Below are 25,545 nucleotides of genomic sequence, written 5' to 3'. Positions count from 1 at the left end.
TGGCCTGGGACAAGTTCACTAGCAGCAGGCCCTGTCCTGAGGGGGACTATACACCCCTTGCCCCGTACTGCCCTGAACCCAAGGAGGCAGAGAGGAGGCAAAGGCAGATGGAGCCTCCCGGAGTCAGTAGTGGCTGGCTGGGTAGTTGGGGCAAAGGTGTTGGGAAGCAGGAGCCTCGGGGGCCAGGCAGTCGGAGGGGGCTGGCCTGGAGATCCAGCAGCCTGTGTTCTGGGCCCACACTTCCATCCACCCTGTCGGGCCCTTTGCCAGAAAGCTAGAGACACTCCCAAGAGAATGGAAGCAGAATTTTATTCCTCTTGGGTAGGGAAGAGAACTAGCAGGTGGTTGTGCACAGGACCCCCACCCCTCACCCCTCCCAGAACCAAAGAAGATAGGCAGGGCCACCAGAGGGCTCCCTCTGCTCGCCTCTCTCCTTTGCTGGAGTGGAGGCAGGTGAGTGCAGCACAGGGCAGGGTCTGCTGCAGTGACAGGGTGGCCAGGGCTCCAGGGCTGAGGTGGGGTTGCTGCTCGGGTGGCGGAGGGTGGGTGCAGGGGCACTTCTCATCTTGGGAGCTGCTGGCTGGCACAGAGCTCAGGGCACCAGGACACGGTAGGGGCTGCCTGGGATGTGCTCATCACCCCATTTGACCACCAGCGTGTACTCCCCCTTGTCCTTGAGCAGGTAGGAGACGCTGTAGAGCCTGCTGCCCACGTGCTTCACCAGGATCTCCTCGCAGGGCGTCCGCGGCCCATGTACCCCTACCAGCAGCATGTTGTTGCCTAGGGGTAGGGGAAGGGGCCTCAGTTCCAGGCTCCAAGTCCCCTCCCTTCAGCTGTGACTGCACTGATCTCTCCTCCTGTTCTGGAGCCTCCCCTTCCCACCTCACCCATTTTCAGGTGACAGCCCTTTCTGCCAAGCTGCCAGCACCCCCACCCCAAACCAATAGGGGAAACTCCAGCTCCTCGAAGGCACTTTCCTGAAGGGTAGAGGAGATGGCAGGGAAGCCCAGGTGGGAAGTTGCTCTAGAAGTGACAGCCATGCCCCAAAAGGCATTTGCCCCACCCCCAGTTCACCCCTTCCCATGTTCCCAGGCACTGGCCAAGGGCTGGGGCCTGGGTGCCCACCTGCTTTGCTGCAGTCCACCGTGAAGCTGCTCTTCTGGCCCATGTAGGCCTTGCTTAGCCCCAGACCCTTGGCCAACACCTTGCTGGCATCGGAGGGACCTGGGCCTGGGGCCCCATGCTGGGGGACACCGGCAGTCTTGGACAGGGAGTCTACAAACACTGATGATGTCTCATGGAGGCTGTGGTTGCTGACGAGACGGGGACCTGTAGGGCAGAGCAGGTGGGTCAGAGGTGGCCAGAGTGCCAGGCATTGAGTTGGGTGGGTGGCAGCAGTCTGGTGCATGGCTCACCTGTGACTCTGGCCTTGAAGGGGCTGCCCCCAATGTGGTAGGGGCCGCCATACTTGATGGAGATGAGGTAGCTGCCAGGTGCCATGGGCGTGTAGGTGACACGGTAGCCCTCAGGGCACTCCTGGCAATCCATCTTCACCTTGGAGGGCCCATCGATGGTGACTGATAGGGCACCTGCTCCTGCATTGCTTGTGTTCACAATAAACTCAGCTGGGCTCCCTGGGGGCACAGGAGGTTAGGCAGAGCTGGTCCAGCCTGTTCCCCCCCCCCGCCCCCGGCCCAGTGTAGCCTGGTCACCTCCACACGCCTCCTGTTGTCACTGAGAGCTGGGAGGAGGGGCCCTAGCAGCCACGTTCACACACCAGAAGCTGCATCCACTGACCTACCTGTGATGCCGCCTTCCAGGCCAGCTCCATAGGCGGACACCAGGCCTGGGTCCCCTCCATGCCCGGGCTCCCCAACTCGAATCTTGAAGGGGCTTCCAGGAATGTGGGTGCCGTTGAACTTGACATCAATCAAGTAAATGCCATTTTCCCGTGGGATAAAGCGCACGGCATACTTATCTGAGGAACAGAGGAGCATGCTGTGGGGCTGGGGTCCCTCCTCCAACCGAGCATGTGGCATCTGTGAGGAGCTTCCCTTGTCCACCAGAGTGAGTCCAGTAGCTTTAGGTGGCCCACTCAGCTTTTTCTGGGGACCATGCTAGACACCCACACTCCACAGCACAGGCTTCCTGAAGCCTCAGGGGTGAAGCTGAGCCAGATCCCCAAGGGCTTAGGTAACGAGGGGAAAGGGCTGCCTGGCTGAAGAAGCCAGGCATCTGCGCCCTGTCCGGGCTGCTTCCAGAGTCTCTGTCTGCCTTTTGTACTCTCAGCCTGCTTCCAGCCAGCAGGACGGGCCCGGGGGCAGCCCACTGCTCCCAGCGGGGCCAGGGCAGATGGCTGGGTGGCCGGGCAGGGACAGGGCCTCACCTTGGTCGATCTCTGTGACATAGCACTCCTCCAGGGCTCCTGAGGGGCTGTGCACCTTGGCATCGATCGCCCCCTTGGCCCCATTCAGGCTGACTGCAAAAGAGGCTGGCTGGTTGACCTTTAGCCCTGACTCCTGGAAGCACAGCAGATGTGGTTAGGGGGCTGAGGCTGGAGCAAGGGAAGACAGGGCCCCAGAAGCAGAAGGCCCACAGGGTTGCACTTACCCATCTGGCGTCCAACTTGGTTTAAAGAGGGAGAGCCACCGATTCTCAAGGGGCAGCAAGCTACAGGCACACCCCCCGCCACTCCCAAACCCACGCTCCACATTCACACACAGGGGCAGCAGGAAGCGGGGTGGCCCCGCCCTGCGGGCAGCATGCAGCCCTAGCAGGCTGTCCCTCTTTAAACCTCAGCCCTGGTGCTCAAGGGGCACAGGCTTCTGTTCAAAGCCTTTAGACCTGAGACACGAGAAAAACTCCACGTGGCGGTCAGGGGTACTTCCTGCCGACCCCAAGCGTGGGCTGCACCCGGCCAGAGCAGAAGCCCGGCGCCCCGAGCTGGGCTGGGCGGGTCACTTGACACAGGGCCAAGGCCTGCTCTGTGCGGCGGCTCTGGTCTGGCCGGGCCCAGGAGCCCCAGACGGGCGGTTTCTCTCAGTGTCTCACCTGAAGACTAGAAACAGTAAGACGGCGGGCGTCACCAGACGGAGAAGCCACAGGCACCACAAAGGGGCTGTCTGGGATGTGCTCCTCGTTGAACTTGACTGAGACCTCGTAGTCACCTGGACAGGGAGAGAGAACAGAGGGCATGCTGGGAGGCCCCCACTTGTCAGCATTCAAACCTGCTGTCTCTCCCAAACAGCCTAAGTGGCCCTGGGACCTCACAGTAAAGGGTGGGAGCTGGGCAGGGCTGTCTGCATAGACCCAGACCAATACCCACACCCAGGAACTGCCTCCCCAGCCCCAGCCAGGGCTTCAGTACCTGGCTCCTGGACCACATAGGCCACACCACAGGAGCCATCCTTGCGGTCCTCAAAGGAGATCTCGGCCTTGCTGGGGCCCTCAACAGCAATGGCCAGGCCCCCGGCGCCTGCTTCCCTGGTCCAAATGCTGAATTCAGCTGTGGGAAAGTAGTGTGTCCTCATGGAGGGCTGCTGTCCTGGCCTCAGCCCTCTCTGAGCATGGCTGAGACCAGCATGGCTGCTGGCTACTTCCTCCCCACCCCCCGACCCTCCCCCAGAAGACCAAGAGCCCCTCAGGAAGTAGGCCTACCTGGCACTCCAGCTTCAGCCCTCTCCAGGCCAGGGCCCCCAGCACGGACCTTGTGGGCTCCTCCTTCTCCCAGGGGTCCCACGGTGAACTGGAAAGGGCTCCCAGGCACATGCTGGCCCTTGTACTTGACGCTGACTGTGTGCATGCCCATCTCAGCAGGCACAAAGCGGATGCAGTAGGTATGGTTCTCGCCTTCCACAATCTCAGCTTCATGGCTCTTGCCTGATGGGCTGGTCACCTGGGCTGTCATGTCCTGGATGCTAATTTCTGTAGGTGAGGGGTAGCCTGGTGAGCAGGAGACCCAGGCCCCAGCCCTCTGCTTGGGGCCACCTAGGGCTGGCACCCAGGACTCCCCAGGACCCCTCCCTGGCCCCGCTATAGCTCCTACCAGGGATCTTCAGGCTGAGGTCACAATGACTGCCAACATTAGCCACGGAAGGAGCCCGTCGCCTGCGTGTGATGCTCTCTTTCACCCGGCCCTCGCCTGTCACCTTCACGGAGAAGGGGCTGCCTGTAGGAAGAAAACACAGCCCACATCCCACACAGGTTACATTCTGCAGGCAGAGCCCAGAGTATGGCAAGGAGGGTCGCCCAGCCATGGGGGAGGTGCGTGGGCACTGCCCTCACCAGGCACGTGCTGGTCGGCAAACTTGATGTTGATAATGTAGTTTCCAGGCTCTGTGGGGCAGTAGGTAACCCTGCATGTGCCATCTTCCAGGTCCTCTGTGTTGATATCTACCTTGCTAGGGCCCTCAATGGACAGGCTAAGTCCACCATAGCCTGCAGGAGGGATACGCCTGAGTTAGGAGGCCAAAGAGAGTGGTCCCACCCCAGATTCCAGGCCACCACTGCCCACCTGCATCACGGGTGTCAATGATAAACTCTGCAGGCTCAAAGGTGTGGCCTTCATGAAGGCCCTGGCCTGAGACCCGCACGCGGCTGGCATCCCCAATCTCCGACTGGCTGATCACCACTGGAATGGGGCTGCTCGCCACATGCTGACCATTCTTCTTCACGTGCACCAGGTGCTCTCCTGTCTCCTTGGGCACGAACGAGATCCCTGGGCACAACATAGGGTGGGGCCATCAGCCGGGGAAAGGTTTGCCCACCCCCTGCCAGCCTCCTTCCTTTCCAGAAGGTGCGGCTCCCCAGCCTCTTACCCACGTGGCCATTGCGCAGCCGCTTCAGCAGACAGGGTTCCTCCCGGCCCGAGGGCGGCACCACAGTGGCTGTCAGCAGGCTGAGGTCTGTCTCCGAGATATTGATGGGGATGTCAGCGGCAGAGCCCACCTTAAGGTGGGACATGCGCATCGAGTCATCACCTGGCGGGGGACAGTCACTGTGTGTCCAGGCACAGAGGGAGACTACGCCTACCCTGCCACCTGCCTCGTTCTGTCATTGCTCCAGGTACCACCTACCTGTGACCCTGGCAGTGAAGGGGCTACCTGGGATGTGCTGCTCATTGTACTTGACCAGGATGCTGTAGTCACCAGGCAGCACAGGCAGGTAGGAGACGCTGCACGTCCCGTCCTGGTTGTCAGTACAGCTGATTTCTGCTTTGGATGGGCCCTCAATGGCCAGGGACAAGCCCCCTGGAGAGAGTTGTGGGTGAGGGTGGGAACTGTGACCGGAGACACTGCACCAATGAGAAGCCCCAACAGGCAAGGAGAGGCCCAGGTGGCAGGGTGGGGAATGCCCTTTGGGGAGTGTCTCCAGCATACAGTTCTCTATCAGATGATGGCATCTCGCAACACACAGGCAGGTTAAAACTAGAGCCAACGCTCACCCTCTCCTGCATCCTTGGTGTTGACCGTGAAAACAGCAGGCTTGTTCACCACCCCATGGGTAAGGCCAGGCCCGTAGGCTGTGACGTGGCCGCAGTTGACATAATCCACGTAGAACTGTAGGGGGCTTCCTAAGGCAGGAAGGGGGCTATGTGGAATGGGGGCCTTGGGTTGTCCCCAAGTCTTTCCCCCAGCCCCAGGCCCCTGTGAGGTGGTGACGGCTGGCTGCGTGACGCACCTGGGATGTGCATGTTATCGTAGCGGATGTCCATCTCATGCAGGCCAGCCTCGCTGGGCGCGTAGCGCACAGTCACAGTGCCATCTTTGTTGTCGGTGATAGCCGGCTGCGCCACTTTGCCCGAGGGCATCCGTACCTCCCCTGCAGGGCAGTGGGGTTGGGGTCAGGGCAGCCCGTCGGCACACCCTGGCCTCCCTAGAGCTCCTTCCCGCCCTGCTCACCGGTGATCTCGCCCTTCTTGATGGTGAAGGGGATGACAAGGTCGAAGGGCCTCAGGCTGGTCACATCCAGCCCATTGACACCCACCAAGGGTCTTTCTGGAGCCTGCAGTGGACACAAAGGGCCTGGGTCGGGAGCTGTTGAAGGGAGGGGAGTCCCAAGTGGGAGAATATGGGGTCCCTCCACAAAGGCAGCAGAAGAGGGCCACACGGGACACCCAGCTGGCCAGTCCCCAAGTGTCCCCTAGGGCTAGGTAAGCTAGGAAGAGGTGGGCCAGGCCATACCCAGGTCTGTTGGCCACCCTGGGCATAGGTGTATGGTGGGGCCAGCTGCTGAGGCCGCAGTGGGGTCTGTGCCATGGGCTGATCTCCGGCCAGAGCCTGCAGAGCAACGTACAAGAGCTAGAGACTCTGGTCAAGGTGAGCCCCAGGGCAGGGGGCAGGCCAGGCCCTGCCCAGACCCCTCGACCCCTGGCCCCTCCTGACCGTCACTTGGAAGGGGCTGTTGGGCACGTGTTCGCCACCAAAGCGCACGCAGATGACATATTTGCCAGGCTGGGGAGCCGTATAGAAGATGTCGAAGGTGCCGTCCTCATTCTCTACCACATCCACGTCCACCTCAGAGCCGTCGGGTGTGCACACGGTGCAGGTCACCTTGCCTTTGCCCGCCGCCTTGGTGTCCACAGTGATCACTGTCTCCTCTCCAATCTGGATGGTGGGGCCGATGCCAGCACCTGGTGGGGCAGGGTGGGTCCCCAAAGTGGGGGCCGGTGCATGAGCTTGGTGCTCGGGCTGCTCCTGTCCACTTGCCACCCGCCCAGGCCTCTTACTGCCACCAAGCATAGCCAGGCCTCCTGCCCCCACCCCCTCCAAGCTGGGATGGTGAGTGATTTCTCAGAAGGCAGGAAAGGTTCCCCTGAGCCACCTCAAGCCAGGCAGTGCTATCTTGGGGAAATCCCCTACGTGGGGAAGGCCTGACGGGTGGCACTCAGGTGTCTTAAGAGGAAGGAAGGGCCTGGAGGGCCACATGCTGTCAGGGCACCAGCATTGGCCGCCACCTCCCCTGCCAACTTGGCCTCAGCTGGCGCCATGGACCACACTGACCAATGCCAGTGCTCCAGCTGGGTCCACAGCTGCCTTCGCCCCTGCGGCCTGGCCCCCAGTGCTGTGTGCAGACGCAGTGAGGCGGAGTCCTGCTGCAGCGTGGGAGAATGTGACACTCGCCTCCCGCCCCACCCCGGCCTGAAGGTGCAATTGGAGTTTCCTGACAACTGAGAACTCTCGCTTGGAGGCTTGCAGAAAGGGACGGCTGGGCATGGCCCGTTGCAGGCAGGAGCTGGGAGCAGGGAAGCAGGTAGGCAGCAGGGTTAGCACCCAGGCAGCACAGCGCAGCAGGCAGTGGCAGCGGCAGCACCCGGGGGGAAGGGGACAGGACGCCCAAGCCAGAGCCACGGCTGCTAGGTTGCAAGAGCGGAGCAGCTGAGCAGCCTCCAGGGCCCCAGAGTGCCCGAGGAAAGTGGGGGACAGTGACGTTATGATCTTGGCTCAGCCGTGGAGGCTTGGGGGGCTGTGGGCTGTGAGGCCTGGCAGCGAAAGTGCTTTCTGTAGCCCAGCCCCTGCTAGGGAAGCAGCTGGGAGCACCGAAACCGACTCAGGGGCTAAGTTCAAGGACCCCCCAACCCCCAGCCAGCCTGCCGCTGAGCTCTTATCTCTGCCAAGGGCTCTCACTCTGCTGAGCTCCATGCTGGCCTTCCGCAGCTCTCCTGAGCTCTAGACCTGGCCCATTACTGCCCACCCTGCCCGGGGAGGCCTCACCTCACATGCAGCCACACATTTTCTCCCTGCTTGGAACCTGGACCCACGGTCTAGCTAGTGACTCGGGCTTCTGGCCTCACAGTTAGCCTGGACTCCCCACTTCCCCTGCCCAGTGCCCAGCCCATCAGCATGTCTCAGCTGCTCTATCCTCAAAGTACACCCCCCAATTTGGTTCCCCTCTCAAGTCCCCCACCACTGGCCTAGACCAAGCCACCCCTCCAACTGGTCCAAAAGTGACTTCAGCTCCCCAGCTGGGCTCTCTGCCTCCATTCTGCACACAGTGGCCAGGTAAACTGAGACCACTCTGTCAGCTAAGTCTTGACCCTGCCCATGGTCCCCAAGGCCCTGTCCCCCTGCCCTAGGCACACATGCCTGTCATCTCAAATCCAAGGCCTGCTCTACAGAGTCCCTCAACCCCTGCCACGAAACCCCAGCCACCCTCTAACTTTATCCCTGGCCGCCTCGCCCAAGCTCCAGGCCTGCAGCCTTCCGAGGCTCCCGTGTAGTTACTGCCTCTCATAGGTGCCCTTGGCCTGGGCTGGCTCTCCCTCCCATGCCTGAGCAGGAGGATCTCCATGCCTAGTTGGGGACCATCTGAATAACGTCACTGCTGAGGGAGTAGGGGGAGGGAAGGATGTGGGGAGGGTGGGTGGGCCACCGAGTGCACTTTGGGGCTCTGAGGCTGGGCCGGGCCCCGCCATGCTGGCCGCCCAAGCAGTCGACGCCGGTGCTGCCGCACTACTAGCCAGCCCCGCCCACTCATGCAGTCTGCGCCTCCCCCGGCCCGGGATGCAGAGGCCTCTGGGAGGTGGGGGTGGGGGTCTGTGGATCCGGCCAGGGCCGGGGACTCCCATGGCTTGAGGGAGACCCCATGTGAGAGCCCTTAACACAGAAGGAGGAAGTGAAAAGAAAGGGCTTGCTGCCTGCCCCTGGGACTTCCCGGGGGTGCCCAGATCCCCAGACCCCAGAGCCCCCAGTGGGGTGCCTCTCAGGATGCACCACACCCCAAAGCTCTCAGCTGCAACCCGACTTCTCAGATGGGGAAACGGAGGCCCAGAGAAGGGGAGGGCTGGAGTGCTCATGCTCAGCTCCGGAGGCCTCCCTGGGCCCTAACCCTCCAGTTCCCCCCTCTGTCCCTGCCAAGAGCTGCAGCTGGAACTGTCCTGGGAATCAGCACGGAAGAGGAAAGGAAGCTGCCCTCTGGGCAGGAGGGGCATTGGGAGTGGCCCCAGCAAGCAGCTTACCTAGCCCGTGACCTCCGATTGACACTGAGGTGAGAGGGCAGAGAGCAAGGAGAAAGGTCAGGTGAGTCACTCAAGGGGGCGGCCCCCACTCCCACACGCCGCCCCAAGCAGCGAGCCCTTGCACACAGGCACACCCAAGCCCCGTGCTGAGCGCCGTGGCCGCTGGCGGGCAGGCTCACCTGTGACGGTGCACTTGCTGGCATCCCCAGTGGGCACAGCCCGGACGCGGTATGGGGAGAAGGGGATCTCATCGCCACCATACTTGATGAGGATGGTGTAGCGGCCCGTCACGTCTGGCACGTAGGCCACCGTGTACGTGCCGTCATGGTTGTCTTGGATGTGCGTCTTCTTGGGCTTGCCCTCGGGGTCCTGTGTGGCAGAGCCCAGGGGAGGCAGTTGGCCCAAGCCCAGTCAGGCCTGGGATTACCTCAGGCCCTCTCAAAGCATCAAGGGTCAAGCACTGCTGCTGCAAGGACACCTGCGAGCCACTCAACCACCTTGGCCCGAAACGGCTGCCTGCATCCTACACTGTCCCTTACTCCCCCATGGGCAGGGCCCAGAAGAGAAGCCCTCAAATGCCCAGTGCTCCCCCATGTGACAACAGGCAAGGCCAGAAAACTTGGCACCCATTCTCCTTTATCCCCATGAGCACCTCTCAGCTCCCACCCTCCACCGCAGGGTCTGCCCAGCATTAGGAGGAACTCCCCCAGAAGATCTCACCAGCCTAGCCTCATACCTGGCCCGAGAGAATGTTCCAGGTGGGCAAGTTGAGGCACTATAAGGGCTTCAGTAACGTAACGAGCTCAGTTAGAAGTGAGCAAGTGCGTGTGTGGGGAAGCCCCTGTCTGTCATTACCATCCCAGAGGCAGGGGACCTGCCCCTGCACAAAGCTCCCAAGGCAGATCAGAGAGAGCCGGATTGGGCCATCTGCCCCAGGCTGCATGCCCCACACCACCCACCACTCCAGCCTGGGACCTTCCCCTTCCTCGCCTTCCATGTGGCCAGAGCTGCAAAACAGCAGGGCCAGGTGGCCACCCATGTGGTCAGCTCACCGTGATCTGGACAGCCAGCAGACCCTCCCCTGCATCCTTCGCATCAATGGTGAACTCCACAGGCAGGCTGGCAGGCACACCAGTGGTGTTGAGCCCAGGGCCGCTGGCCTTTACCTTGCTGGCATCATGCGTAGGCAGCACCTTGACCTTGAAGGGGCTATTGGGCCGGGATGTTAAAAGTGGTCAGAAGGGATTTTGGCACCCAGCCGGGGGCCCCTCCCCACAGGCAGTGGGCCCTGACTCTTACCTTCGGGGAACCTCTTCTTCCCCATACAGCACAGAGATGCTGTAGGGCCCCTCACGGCTGGGCACATAGTTGACGGTCTGGGTACCATCAGCATTGTCCACCACGTCCACTGGCTCCACCAGGCCTGGCCCCAGTCCCAGAGACAGAGCCTCAGCTAGTCCTGGGCCTCCAGGCCCACGACACTAGAAGCTGAGCCTTGGCTGTGTACCCAGCCTCCAACCCAGGTCTAGACCTCGGTTTCCCTCACTGGCCTGTCCCCAGGAATGGCCCTGAGCCCCTGAGTGCCACCTCAGACCCCTGCTCTCCCTCCCTCCTGCCACATCTGCTCAGTGGCCACGTCCAGTCTGTTCTACCTCCTTTCAGTCCCCTGACCCTGGGCACTGGCAGCAGTGTCCCCTGAGGCTTCTCCATCAACTGCCAGCACACTAGCCCCACCCTCTGTGTGCCGAGCCTCCGGTCTCCTTCCCTGGCCCCTCAAAGAAAACCATACCCTCCTGACCTGACTCCTGCTCCCAGGCATGTGAACACTCACCTTTAGGCCCCTGCACTTTGACCTGCAGCGGGGCCACGCCGGCCTTGCTCGTGTCCACCTGGAAGGACTGAGGGAGGTTGGCACGGACCATGCCTGGGCTCAGGCCAGGCCCAGAGCACTTGACCTTGGATGCATCTGTCACATCATGCACAGGGACCTTGAAAGGACTGCCTGGGTAGGGGGACGGGAAGGATGGCAGCCATATGAGACACAGTGGAGGGTGGGCAGGTGGTCCCAGCCCAGCCCCAGCTGACCCACCTCCTCACCTGGCACCTGGTGGCCACCATAGGTGACATTAAGGCTGTAGGTGCCTGCCTCGTAGGGGATGTACTCGACTGAGCAGCTGCCATCCTTATTGTCCATGCAGGACATCTTGGCCTCGGAGGGGCCCTCTACAGCCAGGCCCAGGCCCCCTGTGCCAGCTCCCCTAGGCCAAACAGACCGCTGTTACTCCCCGGGGTTCCAAGGCCCACGGCAGCCCCTGCCCCTTGGGCTCTCACTCACCTGGTCTCCACGGTGAACTTGTTGGGCTTGTTGGTGGTGCCACTCTGGATGCCTGGCCCATGGACACGCACTCGGGATGGGTCGCAGCCCTCAGTCACAGGCACCTGGAAGGGACTGCTGGGCACAGGGCTGCCGTCATAGGTCACGTCCACAGAGTGGAGTCCTGGAGGAGGGTGGGCTGGGTCAGGAGGAGCTTGGGCCGCCCTACCCCTGCCCCTCAGCCCTCAGGTGCCCCAGCACGCACCCTCCTCATAAGGCGTGTACTCCACTTTGTAGGTGCCATCACCACAGTCCTGCACATAGGTCTCGGTCAGGTGGCCTGAGGGGTTGGCCACACGAGCCTTAACGTGCGGCCCTCCGGTCTGCGTCAGAGCCCGGGCATCTACGCTGAACTCAGTGGTGGCTTCTCGGAAGACGCCTGCAGAGAGGCATGGAGAGGAAGTGCGGGGCTCCAGGGGCCCGGGCTCCCCTGGGCTCCCCGCCCCACGCCACGGCCCCTCACCTTGGCCCTCGATTCCAGGCCCGTAGCACTGGACACCTGAGGTGTCCACCGCAGGCTCCACCTGCAGCTTGCTGGGGAAGTTGGGTACGGGCTGGCCACCGTACTTGATGGTGACGGTGTAGGCCCCGGGGCAAAGGGGGATGTAGGTGATGGTGTGTGTGCCGTCGCCGTGGTCCTGGATGTGCACCTCAGCCGGCAGCCCGGCCTCAGAGCGGATCTCAATGGTCAGCTCTGCGCTGCCTGCACTTGAACAGTCCACGTGAAACTGGCCTGCCTCACCGGCGGTGGCCCGCTCCAGCCCAGGGCCCGAGCACTTGACCTTGGATGCGTCAAAGCAGGGAACCACATGGGCCTTGAACGGGGAGCCAGGGATGTGAGTGTCAGCGAAGAGGATGTTGATGTTGTAGTCCCCAGGCTCAGTAGGCACATAGGACACAGAGCACGTGCCATCCCCGTTGTCCAGGCACTCGAGCTGGGCCTCGCAGGGGCCCTCCACCGTCAGGCCCAGGCCGCCCATGCCGGCACCCTTGGTGTCGATGGTGAAGCGGGCAGGGGAGCCTGCACTGCCCCCCTGTAGCCCCGGCCCAAAGGCTTTCACCTGAGGGAGGAGGGGCAAGTCAGGAGAACCTCCCTGACCCTTGACCCTAAGACCCCCAGCCTGACCTTCCATCTACCTCCTCTTGTTCCAGCTTCCCTCCCCAACCAGGCAGGGGCACAGGCAGGGGCACAGGCAGGCCAGAGCAGGGCCATTGCTCAAAAGGACAAAAGCGAGAAAGGGTGAGGGCGAGTCTAGAGAAGATGGGGTGCCCCCCAAAACCCAATTACCTTGCTAGGTTTGGTGGGGGGCACAGCTTCCAGAGGAAAGGGGCTGCCAGGCACAGGGACACCATCGTAGGTCACCTCTACCTCATAGGGCCCCTCCTCACGGGGCACAAAACGCACCACACTGTTGTCAGCCCCCAGGCCTGGCTCCACCTTGCAGGGTACTGCTGCCCCAGAGGGGCCCACGATCTTGGAGGCCACTTTGCCTTGGCCACCAGCACCCTTCGACTTAACTGTGAACTCCTGGTCTTTGCCAACATCCACCTCTGTTGAGATGATGAAAAGAGGGAGAGAACCGTGCCGCCCTACCCAGGCAGCCCCAGGGCATGTTCTCAGTGACTGTGACCAGGAACACAACTACTTACTCTCTCCCAGGCCGGACACCTTGATCTTGCTCAGGTCCAGGCTTGGAGACACCGCCACTGAGAAGGGGCTCTTTGGGATAGGGTCCCCTCCATAAGTGAGATTGATGCCCACTGGGCCCTGGGAGGCGTACAGAAGGCAGAGTCATGGGTCATGATCTTGGTCTCCCTGGCCCATGGCTTCCCAAATTGGGCATGGGGAGGGGGCATCAGAGAAGCACTGGCTTTGCTCTCCCACTGCCCCCCAGACTCCCATGCCCACTCCCTACCAGGTAGGAAACAAGAGTGGGTGGGAAGGCCCCTAGAGCTGCCCACCAAGCCCACCAAGCGAGGAGGCCCAAAGGCTCAGCAGGTGTGGTGGAAGGTGCAGCGACGGGGGGCCGGGTGGCTACCTGCTGCACGGGAGTGTACTTGACAGTGTAGGTATTGTCATGATGGTCAATGATGTCCACATCACGCACTGCGTCCCCCTTGGCCAGCCCGGAGAACTGGACATCCAGCTTGCCTTTGCCAGCAGCTTTGGCATTGACCGTGAAGTGGGTAGGTTTGCCAAGCTCAACACCTGAGGAGACACAGTGAGAGACCCTGTAGGGGTACCTTGGGTCTTGCCCCGCGACCTCCCCACACGGTACTCATCCTCACCAGTGCGACTGAGACCAGGGCCCTCGGCCTTCACCTTGCTGGCATCATGGGAGGGCTCCACCTTGACACGGATGGGGCTGGTGGGCGTGGCCTGCAGTGGGTGGGAGGGGAAAGACTGAGAGGGGAGCAGCACCCCAGCACCCAGCAGAGTGAGGGACCGGGAGCAGCAGCACCCACCTGGTCAGCAAAGAGGACCATGATGGTGTAGCTGCCAGCCCCACGGGGTGTATACTTGACTGTGAAGGTGTCATTGTCATTGCGGATGATGTCAAAGTCAATATCAGCCTCGGTGGGGCCCACTACGCCAGGGGCGCACTTGATGCCAATGCTGACGTCGCCTGTAGTGGGGGAGGGGGTGGAGGCTGGGACTCACAGAGATGCCTTGCCCACTCGCCTACCCACTCTTGAGTCGGGGCCTTACCCTGGCCGGCCTCCGTGCAGTCCACAGTGAAGTAGGTGGGCTCGTGAGCCTTGAGCCCCGTCTTGGCCACTCCTGGACCGTAAACCTTGACCTTGTTTGGGTGGCTGCCTGCTCCCACGTTCACCTGCAAGGCATGGGGCAAGCGCAGGGGCATGACCAGCCTGCAGTAGCCACTGGGGCTTTTTCACCCACCATCAGCAGGCAAGCAAAATGGTGCAACCACCTCAGGAAGTCATCTGGTGGTTCCTCAATTACACATAAAGTGACTACGTACTGCTGCAATTCCACTCAGATGTGAAATCTGTCCACCCAGAAAAACAAGATCACTCATCCACACAAACACTTGTACTTGAACGTTCACAGCGGCACTGTTCACAACAGCCAAAAGGTGAGAAAATCCCAAATGTCCATCAACAAATGACCAGATAAGTAAAACGTGGTCTCTCCGTACAATGGAGTGCTGGTCAGCAATAAAAAGACAGAAGCACAAAAGGGGATGCTGAGTGAAAGCAGCCAGGAACAGAAGGCCACCTCCTATAGGAAAGCAGATGAGGGGTTGCTGAGGGCTGGGCGGGGGTGGGGGGTGAGGCGCTAGCGGGTGGAGGAGTTTCTCTTAGGAATGGCGAAAACGTCCTCCTCTTTGATGTGGTGATGGCTGCACAACTCTGAACTTACTCAAAACTACCGAGGTGTATGTTCAAGAGGGGTCAGCTGTAGGCTATTCAAGTTTTATCGAACAGAGCTGGATGAGAACAAAGCAGGCACCCTAGGGAAGCAGGCTCCAGGCCAGTTCGAGGCCCACAGAGGGTAGGCTCACCCGGAAGGGGCTGTTGGGGATGCTGACGCCGCCCCAAGACACCATGGCCGTGTGCTTCACAGGCTTCCGGGGCACATAGGAGCAGCTGTAAGTGCCATTGCCGTGGTCCTTGACTGATGCCTCCACAGGGCAGCCCTCATTGTCCTGGAAGGCAGGCGGTAGTAGGCGGCCTCCTAGTCAGTATCCAGGCCTGGGCACCTGCCCACCCCACCCCCATGAGTGGGCACCTGACCTGGACTTGGACCCTGAGAGGAGCCTTCCCGCCGTGCTTGGCATCCACCGTGAACTCCGCCGGCTTGTTGACAGCCACACCTGTCTTCTCCAATCCGGGCCCACGTGCCTTCACCTAATGGGAGGCCACCCAGATCTCAGGAGACCAAGTGCAGGCCACCGTAGACAGAGTGGCAGGAGCACACCACCGGGGATACCAGCCCAGGCTTCCTGCCCCCAGCCCAGCCCCTAAGCGGAGGTAGAAGGAGGTCAGAGACCTGGCCAGTGGCACATGCCCTTTACCCTGTCTGGATGGAAATCCTGGGGGGCTTCGCGGATGTCCGCCATGAAGGGGCTCAGGCGGATATCTTCACTGTTGCACAGCACATGCACAGCATACTCGCCAGCCTCCTGGGGCCAGTAGCGCACGTCACAGGAGCCATCGCCCTTGTCATCACATTCGATCTTGGCCTGTGATGGGCCCTCCACCGAGAAGCCTGACAACAGCCGCCAGCTCCATCAGTGTCCCGGAGCCTTGGAAGGGTGGCCCTCACCACCCCCTGCCCCCCAGGCACCCACATTGCAGCCTCCAACTCACCCAGGGTGCCTACATCGTCCCCGATGGCTTCTACCACAAAGTCGGCTGACTTGCCAACGACGCCTCCCTCCAGCCCAGGGCCCCAGGCCCGCACCTTCTGATTGCCACACTCAGTGCCCACCTTCACCTCGAAGGGGCTGCGAGGAGAGAGCCACATCAGGGAGGGCTGAGGGGCCCCGTCTTGGACAGCAGCCTGCCCGAAACCCACAGGGGAGAAGAGCACCACCTCTGAGCGCTCTGCCCACAGCCTCACCTGCGCCCAATGTTCTGGCCTCCCCACGTGATGGTGACGATGTACGTGCCAGGGACCACAGGATAATACTCGAAGCCATAGACGCCGTCCCCCAGGTCCTTCTGTTTCACACGCTCCTCGCCCTCTGCCAGAGACGAGGAAGGGCCTCAGGCCTGGCCGGCAGTGGCCTGGGGCCAGCACTGCCCACCCCAGCTGCAGGTCAACTTACTGGGACCCTTCACAGTGACCTTCAGCTCCCCACTGCCCGCGCCCTTCGTGTAGACCTTGAAGTCAGCAGTCTCTTTCACCCGCACGCCCTTGGGTTGGAGGCCCCGGCCGACAGCACGGCAGGCACCTGGGTTACAAGCTGTGAGCAGAGAGCCAGCTGAGCTTCGGAGCTGGAGCTAGGCAACCCCTCCCTTGCCTCCCACGTGGCTGGACCATCAGGCCAGAGAGTGGGGAAGGATGCGCAAGAAAGAACCAGAACGGACTGTGACCCTAAAACCTGTGGCCGAGGCCAGGACATGGCAGGCCTCCTCCCACCTGCTCCATCTGCATCTGTCCCCCATCCCCAGCCCAGCCCTCCCCTCCCAGAGGAAGACAGATCCAAGTACCGTTGACCCTGTGGGCAGAGCAGAGAGCAGCAGGTTTCTAGACAGCTGGAGCGAGCTCTTCCGAAGATGAAAGCGTGGAGAGAGAGAGAGAGAGATGGAGAGGGGCAAGAGGTGGAAGAGGAGGAGGGGCCCCAGCAGGGGAAGAAAGAGAGTACATCGCCCAGACAGTGGAAGCACAGACAACCCAGGGAGATGGGGCAGGGGCTGGATGGAGAGGGACCTGCCCTGGCTGCCTCCCTCCCAAGGGAGGCCTGGGCTGCAATGACCCAGCATGTGACAGCCAGGACTGGCCTACCTTGGCCAACAGTGACAGTGTAGGGGCTGCGAGGGATGGGCACGCCAGCGAAGGTGACATGCACCGTGTGGACACCCTCCATGGTGGGCTGGTAACTGCAGCGATATGTGCTGTCGCCCCGGGCCTCCAGCTGAGGCACCACGGTACCCTTCTGTCCAGCCGGGTCCTGGATCACGACCTCCACCTCACCCGTGCCAGCGCCTACCGTAAGGTACCATCTCAGCTCCCAGAGCCTCCAGGCCCCAGCAGCCCCACCCCCAGACCTTGCAGCCTCAGTACCCTCCCGTCACCTGCCGTGAAGATCTCAAAGTAGGTGGTCTTGTTGGCGATGTTACCGCTGGGCTCCAGGCCAGGGCCCTGGGCAGTCACTTTGCTGGCATCACCCTGGGACTTGTCCACGTACACCTCGAAGGGGCTCTTGGCGATGTGCTGGCCGGCAAAGAGCACAGTGACCTGTTCGCAGGAGGGGCAGGACGTGAGGGCGGGGTGGGGCCCTACAGCCGCTGCCCTCGCCACCAGCTTCCCCTTGGCCTGAGGGCTCACCTTGTGAGTCCCCGTCACCTCGGGGACATACCAGACAGAGAAGGTACGGTTCTTGTCATTATTGGCGGTCACCTTGGCCTAGGGTGGGAAGGAGCCCGTGAGCTCTGGCTGAGAGTGGCCCCTGCCAGCGAAGGCACAGTGGCGCCTGCCCCACATGCCGCCGGCCCTACCTCCTCCTGGTGTCCAGCCGGGTCCTCCACGTACACCAGCACCTCTCCCTGGCCGGCGCTTCTAGTCTCCACAGTGAACTCTGCCCGCTTCTTCACCATGTTGCCTGTGGGCTCGATGCCTGCCGGGGGAGGGCGCGAAAGGCCCACGCAGGCTGTGAGCGCCGCCCCCTCCCCAGCGCAGCCCTAGCAGGCACGCTTTGCGCGCACGAGTCAGTTCGGCTTAAACCCCAGCGCACAGAGCCTTCGGTCCCAGCTGCGTTCCTGCTGTGGGACAGGCCTGGGCCTGTTTTCTGGAACGTGCCCCCGTGTTTGCCTGGGCCCTCACTCCTGTATGACGCCCTGGGCTGGGTTTCATCTCCACCGCAGTAAGGCGGATGGGTCCTTCCTCCCTCAACCCACTCCTGCCTGACTCTCGGGGGGCATTTAATAACCTTGCTGCCACGTGACTCAAGACTCAACTTTAGAGAGGACACTGACCCGCGGGGAGGAGGGCGTCGCCCAGGAGCACCCACTGCTGCCTGGCTCCCTCACCTGGCCCGTAGGCTCGGGCTTTCTTCGGGTTCAGTTTGGGCCGCAGGGGAGCCCCTGGCTTCAGCTTGGCCTTGGGGAACTGGGATAGGTAGGTCATGACGGAGTGCTCATCCACATTGGGGTCCACGATCTCCTCAGGAGTGATCACCTGCCATGGGCAGAAGACAGGGGCCATTTAGCCTCTAAGCCTCAGGTTCCTGGGGCGTGCCACCGCCCCCCACCGGGATCTCGGCCCCTGGTTGGCCCCGAGTGGTCAAGTAGGGGTGTACCTGAGGGATGCCCAGCCAGTCATCAGCCTGCTGCATGGCTTCCCGTGCATTGTTCACAGGCTTGCTGGCGTCCCAGGAGTCCCAGTCAGGACACAGGCCTGAGGCACGAGGAAGGTGGTGAGTCGGGGGCCCACAGAACTTCCTGGTGGGCCATCCGGTCTGCCCCAGCACGCCCACGCCCCTCACCTGGGGCACAGCTGTCCACCAGGGCACCCAGGGCCCTGCCGCTCTGCCAGTCCCGGCTGAAGTTTGTGATGGGCAGCTGTGGCAGCTTGTTCTGGATCCATCCCAGAAGCCTCTGCTTGGGTGTCTGTTTCTTGGCCTCCTCATCCTCCTCTTCATCCCACATGGGCATGGAGATGGAGTAGTGCAGGATCAGGGTCCAGATGAGGCCCAAGATCAGCTTCAGGTTCCCGTCCACGATGGCCTTGCTGTCTGCGAGGGAAAGGAGTGGCAGTGCTAGGCAGGCAGGGGCCTCCGTGTGCGTCCCTGTGCACATGTGTACATGCACACACAGGGTGGCAGGCCACTCCCAGGCACTGCTGTGTGGAGCACAGCAGGCCCCAGGGAGGAGAGAGAGGCCTTCGCAGGGTGGGGTGGGGCCCTCTCTGCCCAGGGCCCCTGCAAAGGCGTGAAGCAGATTCGAAGGGAAAACACCCATGGGCACATGGTGATGATACAGCACAGTGAGGGGGTGTTGCCGGAAGCCGAGGCTGTGGGGCCCTAGAGGAAGGACAAGCGACAGAGCTTGGCTGCAGACAGGGCCAGGGGAGGTCTCTGGAGGAGTCCCCTTCGCCAAAGATGGTGGCTCTGGAGAGTGAGTCCGATGAGCACGCCACAGCTGCCCACACATGAGCCCACCACCCATCTCCAGGGGTCTCCAGAGAATGGGCAGGAGGAGCAGCCAGGCCCCAGCAGGCCTCGATGCCAGAGCCCCTAACCTGGCGCTGAGGAAGGGGAAGGCAGGCGGGTGGGGCGGTTGGGAAATACAACTGCTGCCCCAGGGCGAGTGGGTGGACGGCAGGGAAAGCAGAGGTGTTGAGCAAGGACCCTTTGGGTGGAGGGTGCGAGCCCCACCCCCCACCACTTCCTCAGTGCTCCCCCTCCCCCCAGAGCCCAGCTGGGAGTTGGGCAGCAGGCCTTGGTGCAAGGGAGGGGCTGGGAGCCCAAAGGAACCAGTGGTTGGGCTGCAGGGCCCTGACTCACTGGGGCCCAGCAGGGATAGCCTGCCAGCCAGGATGATGGGCAGGACACATTCCAGGGGCCCCTCACCCAGCCCAAGGAGGAGGAGGAGGAGGAGCAAAGCCAGTGAGCCTGGGTTGGGCGCCCAGGGCTCAGCTCGGGAGTTTGGGTGGCAGAAGTCATGGGTGGGGTCCCCAAGTCCCGCTGCCTCAGCAGAGTGTGCTCGGCTGCTGCCTGTTCTCGCCACCTAACGGGCCACTGGGCTGAGAGCTGGTGGCCACCAAGCTCACCACAGGGGAAGTGGTTAGGGCGGGCACCCTGCACCCCATCACTATAGCAACCTCTCTGTGCTCTAAGCCCCACCCAAGGCCCTTCTGGGTCTCAGCCTCCTCCTGAGATTGGGGGCTGGGGGTGGTGCTCCAAGAATGGGAGAGGGCAACTCATCTTTGGAATTCCTGCCAGCATGCTCCACCCTCTACCCCCAATAATCAGGAGAAAATACTTGTTGAGTGGGTCAACTTGGGAATGGGAAGAAGGGGATGAGTGCCTCGGAAAGGTCCATCAATGTGGCAGCCTCTGAATCCAGCAGGCAGCAGTTTGAGGACCAGCGCCATGCTACTCAAAGCATGTTCCTGGACTGGGGTTGCTCCTGGTCGCACACCACTACCTAACACTGTCCCCCGATGGCAAGCAAGGGAGGGTGGAGAGGGGACTTCAGGCTAGGGGTGACTGGAAGGTTCAGAGAAGACCAAGAGCACAGGACCCGCTGGGGCCTCCCACCAGGCTCTCACCCCCAGGATCCTGAGTCTTGTACAGGAGACCTCAGGAGGCCTGAGGCCCACTGTGACCCATGAGAGGACACACAAGGCCAAGCTCATCAGCCCTGGTAGGTTGGGCTGGGCCCTCCCCCTGTTCCAAAGGAGACTGGCCGAGGCCCTCCCTGTCCACCTCACAAAAGAGAGAGGGAAGGACGGGGCCCCGGGTTGAGAGAATGACGGGCTGGATGGCCCCGCCCCATCCCACCCCCTTTCCCCAGCCCCCGGGGCAGCCTGACCCCTCCCTCCCCTAATCACTGCCGCTTTCCAACATTTTTTTGCCTTATATGGCAAAGCTCTGGGAACTAGGCCTGCTCCAGCCAGCTCACAAGAGGAGAAGGGAGGGGGGAGGACGAGACCCCCCCCCAGACAACTGGGGTGTGGCCCGCCTCCCCACATCCGGTTGCCCCCCCCCAAGGCTCAGAGATGACTCAGCTTGGCTAGACTGAGGCTGGGACTGAGGGGTGGGCCTCCTCGGCCTCAACGATGTGCACTCCAAAGAAAGTGGTGGGGCCCTTGAGACCTGCCCTGAGTGGTTGGGGGAACCTGAGTCTCGGTCCCTCACCTTCCCAGGCTCAGCATGGACCATGCCAGGGCCAAAGGGACATCTGGAAGGCCTCTGAAAACAAACAGCTCTTGCCCCTTCCCTCCCTGTTGCATAGCCCCCTCCCCAAGTCACCAGTTCTGGTGTTGGTCCCTGAGCGGCTCCCATCTTAAGAAGTGCCCGGGATGCAGTAGGTCTGGTCAATTCCAGCCTCACTAGCCCGGTGACACGGACATTGGGCCGGCAGTGAGCCCAGCACATGCTGGAGTACCTCCCAACCAACTCCTGCATTCTAGATGCAGGAAGGCAAGTCCTACATGGAAGAGTTTGGCCAGAAATCAACAGTAACTTGGTGTCTAAGTAGGCTACAAGCCAGCTCCCTTCACTAGCCAGCGCACAGACCCATCTTGTCTTTCAATAGCTATGGTCCTCTCTGGCCCCCTAGTTCTGAGGGGGAGATCTAAATTAAGGCCCCCCATCTTTAGCGGGGGTGGGGGGCCTAGATAATGGAACCCACAAGCTCCATCCCCTGTTTAGGAACCACAGGGGTGCCTGAAGGCCAGACTGCCCTCTCCAAACTGCTTTAGGGGGTGCAGAGCCCTGGCCTCCGCCTCGTTAGAGATGGGGCATTGGGCGCAGGGCCAGAGCTTGGCCAGTGTCCGCCCCCCTAGGCCCTCTCCCACCGCGGCCGCAGCGGCGGGGGCGCGGCCTGTGGAGGATGTGAGCTCAGCCTGGGCGTGGGCCAGCTGGGACAGGCGGGCGGGGCGCCTAGCGGTCCGCACGCACCGCTGGCCAGCGAGCCTTTGTTCTCCAGGCCCACATGCATCTGGGCGGCCCCTGGAGCCTCCGGGTCAGCGCCGCAGCTTAAGAGGGTGTCTGCCAGGGGTCAGCCCCCGGGAGATGGGAAGACGCACGGAGTCCCCCTCCCTCACCCTCCCCGCGCCACGGGGAGGCCCGCGCCCTCACCGATTGACACGAGCTTGATGCTCTCGCGGTCTAGGAACTCGAGCGCCACCGACACGTTCTCGAGCTGCATCTGGCGGAAGGTGGGCCTCTGGTTGTGCTTGCGGTGCATCTTCTTCTGGCTGAGCACCTCGAGCAGCGCGATGAGCCGCAGCCCGTCGCTCAGATCGGTCTGCAGGTTGGCGATGCGCTTGCTCACGCACTTCAGGTGCTCGTTGCACCAACGCGTGAATGTGTTCTGCTGGATCTTCTTCCACGGCGCATCCTCCGCCAGGTCCTTCTCGGTGGCCGGCATCTCAGCGTCTCGCGTGTCGGTACCGCTGCCCGGAGCCGCGCCCGCAGCGCTCTGGCCCGCCCGGGAGTGGGAGCTACTCATTTTGAGGCGCGAGGAGCCGAGGGGCGGTGCTGCAGCCTAGGCGAGGGGACGGCCCTTTAATTAAAGTCGCAGGCACCTCAGCGAGCCCAGGACGATGCAGACAGCAGAGGTTGCGCTACGGAAAGAGCGAGCCCTTTAAATGCGGGCAGGGGGCGGGACTAGGAGGCGGAACTGCCGTGAGGCGGGGCTGCGGGTGGGGCTTCGGGGCCGCACCCGCCCCGCCCCACCCCGCCCGTTGGAATGCCCCCCTGAGTCCCTCCGCCCTGGTGGTTTTGACCCGACCCCCAGGCTCCAGGAAGGGTCGTTGGGCCCCAAGCAAGCAAGATTGCGCCCAAGCCCTGCGGTCTCGCGCCTGCGCTGCAGGAAACGCTGCAGCGAGGAAAGGCTGAGCTGTGTCTGGCACTGGACCACTTGGCCTCCAGCGGGCACACCTTACAAGGGACTTTCCTTCCCCACGGCTCCTGCGGGGGATGGGGTGGCTCGCCCTCTGTGAGTGACGTAGGCTCCGCTCAGATCCCCCGCAGCCCTCGCGGTCCCCCTTCCTCCGAGATCCAGCGCTTGGGGGTCCCTGGCCGCGCCCAAGCCGGTCGCTCGGCAGCAGCATGAAGGGGCCCGATCTTAAGGGCAAGCCCTTGGAGAGCGCGGGTCCGGGCGAGGCGCTGCTGCCAGCGCTGTGCGCGCGTGCGCCACGCCAGCGGAGCCCGTGGCGCCCGGACCCCAGGCCGCCCCCCAGACTCCTTGCCCCAGCCGGCCTGCCCGCTCTGCACCGCCCTGGGCTGCGCACCTGCGCCCGCCGGTCCCCACCGCCTGCCTCCCTCCCAACCCGCTCCACCCAGGAGGAAATGGGGCACTGGGCCAGGAGGCCACAGGCGATCCAGGAGCAAGCAGCCCTGAAAGGGGCAGGGCGTGCCAATGGGCACTGGCAGAGGCCGCAGGGTGACGCATGCAGAGACAGCGAGTGTCCGTCTGACCCACCAGCAGTCCACCTGGGGCAGTAGGGGTTTCCTCTCCTGTCTGAATGGGCCCTGAGCCAGTGTGACCCAGGAGGCGGCCGGGCAGGGGTGGGGGGGGGTGTCTTCCAGACCCAGAGGGACCTGCGCAGTGGTTCCCTGAGGAACTGCTTGATGGGCTCTGTGCACCTGGGTCTGGGTGGGCTTCACTGTCACGTGGTGCAGAGGGGGCCCCCGGGACACAGGGGCTAGGGGACTGAAGGGGGCAAACCACCATGACGGCTGCCAAGGCCTGCTGAGGAGTGTGGCCTGTGTCTGAGGAGCATGTCTCTGCCCCTCCTGCTTGATTCTTAGATTGAGCTGCAGACTAGTACTAACTAAATTATCTGCTAAAGAGTAGTGGGAGAGGAGGCCCTGGGTCAGCTGGCATGTCATGCCCAAATATGGTTGACGCCGCACAACCTGCGGTGTCTACATCACCCACAGTGGGGCTGTAGTCCCAGCCAGCGTCTCCCCTGCCCTCCTGCATGCTCACTTAGGGGCTGCCTGTCACCCCACTGGTTTTTCCTCACCAATGGTGGTGGTAGGGGTTCCAAATGACATTTTTCAGTCTGAGGCTCACCTGTACACTCTCCTCTCCTGACCTGCACACCTGCACAAAATTCCACACCACAGTGTCTGGGATCTGGAGTGTAGGTGGGAGGGAAACCTTTAGAGGGGGGACTGCTCCCTACCAGGCCCCATTCGAGAGGAGATGAGACTTGTCCTGCTTCCTCTGTCCCACTGGAAAGCAAGTTCCCAAGGAGAGAGTTCCATTGAGAACTGATTTTCACTTTTATAAGTGCCATCCAATTGGGTCATCTGTGTTCACTCCTTAATCTTCAGAGAGCAGGGACACTGAGTCAGAGTAAGTGACCAGTAGCCAACTCCAGCAGAAAAGGGGACCGAATCTGGGCATCCTGGCTTCCAGCCCTAGGTTTTCCCTATTTGGGGGTGATAAAGGATGGGGATGTAGAAGGTTCTTGTCCCTAGGGGACGTCATATCACCACCAGATGGCGCCCCATCCCAAAGCCCCCAGATCCAGCAGTCCCTGGAAGCCAAAATCCAGCTCTTTCATATTTTCCCTTATTTGGAGTAGATTCTTGGATGTTAGATACACTCCGCCTCCCACCCCACCCCCAGTCCTCAGACCCCAGGCCAGGCCCTCCCACAGGGGCGATTCAGCTGGTGAAGAAAGTCGAAGAATGGCAGGATGGGCCACTAAGGCAAGTCCAGGTGGCAGGTGAGGGCACTTAAGTCCTGAGTTCCCATCTTGACCTGCACCCTGGAGCACATACTGGTGGCTCTCCCATCGGATTTCACCTACTTCTCCTGGACCCAGGTGGCATGGGAATCTGGGGATGTTGCTGCTTGCATCCTGGCTGGCAGTGAACATCCAGCTCTGAGCCAACCTGGGACAGGACCCAGCCTGGGAATCTGGCCTCTTGGAGGAGCCCCTGCTTCCTGTGCGGGCCACACCCCTGCCTGACCTCCCACAGAGCACAGCAGCCCGGCAGCCAACTCCCTGTGCCCAAAGCAGTTGGTACCCAGAGGACTGGTGCCAGCGAGGAACCCACTGTCGCCCTCCCAGGAAGCATACTGGCTGTGAATTGTCCTTCCACGTGGCCACTCGCCCTCAGCCCACACAATGTCCTGCTCTCTGGGCCCCTCCTTCCCAGATAGCCATGCAGCGGCCAGCTCACCGGCGTGCAGGAGAGCCTGTGTCCTGCCAAACGCTCAGACTCCCTCTCTCTCAGGGACCCCCGTGACTTTGGGCTCCCACACTCCCAGGCACACACAGATTTTCAGGTAAACCAGGTAAGTCGGCCCCAAGGGAAGGCACCCCAGCTGCACCTGGCCCCGGCCTGGGTGCGCGCCCGCGCCTGAGTTCTCAGGATTCGCCTCCGGACTTCGCCACCCCCGCCCTCGGTATGCGAGCAGCTCCGTGACCATCCCGCTCGGAGCCGGCCGCGGAGGCCTCACCTGCTGTCCTGCGGACGACTGGCGACCGCGGGGTGGCGCCTGGCTTGCCTGTGAGCCCGCACCGGGCGCCTCGGGGCTCCACTGGCGTCCGCTGCGCGCCGCGCGCCTCCACGCGAATGGGCCGCCGCCGCCCGCCTTCTTGTTGGCCGCACCCCCGCCCCGCGCCCGGCCCGGCCCGGCCCGGCCCGGCGAGAAAGCCTTAATTGGTAAAATCGCCCAGGAGCCGGGGGCGGGGGCGGGGGGGGCGGGGGCGCGCCGCGAGCTCCAGCGCCCCGGCCGCCTGGCGACGCCCCCCGCCCTATGAGCTCACCGACCGGCGAGGGGGGTGCTCTCCTCAAGAGCCCTAAGGGTCTGCAGGGCCCCTGTTGCAGGA

General features: G+C 62.4%; 1 protein-coding gene across 2 annotated transcripts; it reads right to left on the bottom strand.

The window, feature by feature from the left end:
- Positions 1–290: 290 nt before the first annotated feature.
- FLNA (filamin A) lies at positions 291–25,202 on the bottom strand. 2 transcript variants are annotated; one of them, XM_031446540.2, is made up of 48 exons: positions 25,173–25,202; positions 21,827–22,235; positions 18,506–18,754; positions 18,320–18,417; positions 18,051–18,198; positions 17,520–17,638; positions 17,350–17,427; positions 17,097–17,259; positions 16,807–17,007; positions 16,127–16,264; positions 15,919–16,042; positions 15,666–15,802; positions 15,371–15,564; positions 15,090–15,203; positions 14,858–15,001; positions 14,041–14,164; positions 13,797–13,957; positions 13,620–13,710; positions 13,370–13,539; positions 12,981–13,098; positions 12,619–12,881; positions 11,794–12,391; positions 11,536–11,709; positions 11,292–11,454; positions 11,054–11,214; positions 10,788–10,958; positions 10,256–10,379; positions 10,009–10,165; positions 9,136–9,325; positions 8,957–8,980; positions 6,384–6,631; positions 6,183–6,278; positions 5,901–6,003; positions 5,680–5,820; positions 5,444–5,572; positions 5,076–5,249; positions 4,818–4,979; positions 4,514–4,717; positions 4,285–4,437; positions 4,046–4,168; positions 3,658–3,924; positions 3,368–3,505; positions 3,052–3,167; positions 2,387–2,519; positions 1,802–1,978; positions 1,416–1,634; positions 1,126–1,329; positions 291–780 (listed from the first exon to the last, which is right to left on the bottom strand). In XM_031446540.2, exons 2-48 carry the CDS (start codon positions 22,197–22,199, stop codon positions 593–595), a joined length of 7,944 nt encoding a protein of 2,647 aa, XP_031302400.2. In that variant the 5' UTR covers positions 22,200–22,235; positions 25,173–25,202; the 3' UTR covers positions 291–592. The 2 variants fall into 2 exon arrangements, with proteins under 2 accessions (XP_031302400.2, XP_064339062.1); XM_064482992.1 differs by lacking the exons at positions 8,957–8,980; positions 25,173–25,202 and having other exon boundaries at positions 21,827–22,214.
- Positions 25,203–25,545: the final 343 nt, after the last annotated feature.

This window comes from Camelus dromedarius, chromosome X, assembly GCF_036321535.1.
Source record: "Camelus dromedarius isolate mCamDro1 chromosome X, mCamDro1.pat, whole genome shotgun sequence".
In the NCBI taxonomy this organism is placed as follows: domain Eukaryota; kingdom Metazoa; phylum Chordata; class Mammalia; order Artiodactyla; family Camelidae; genus Camelus; species Camelus dromedarius.
This window is presented reverse-complemented; position numbering and strand designations above follow the sequence as displayed.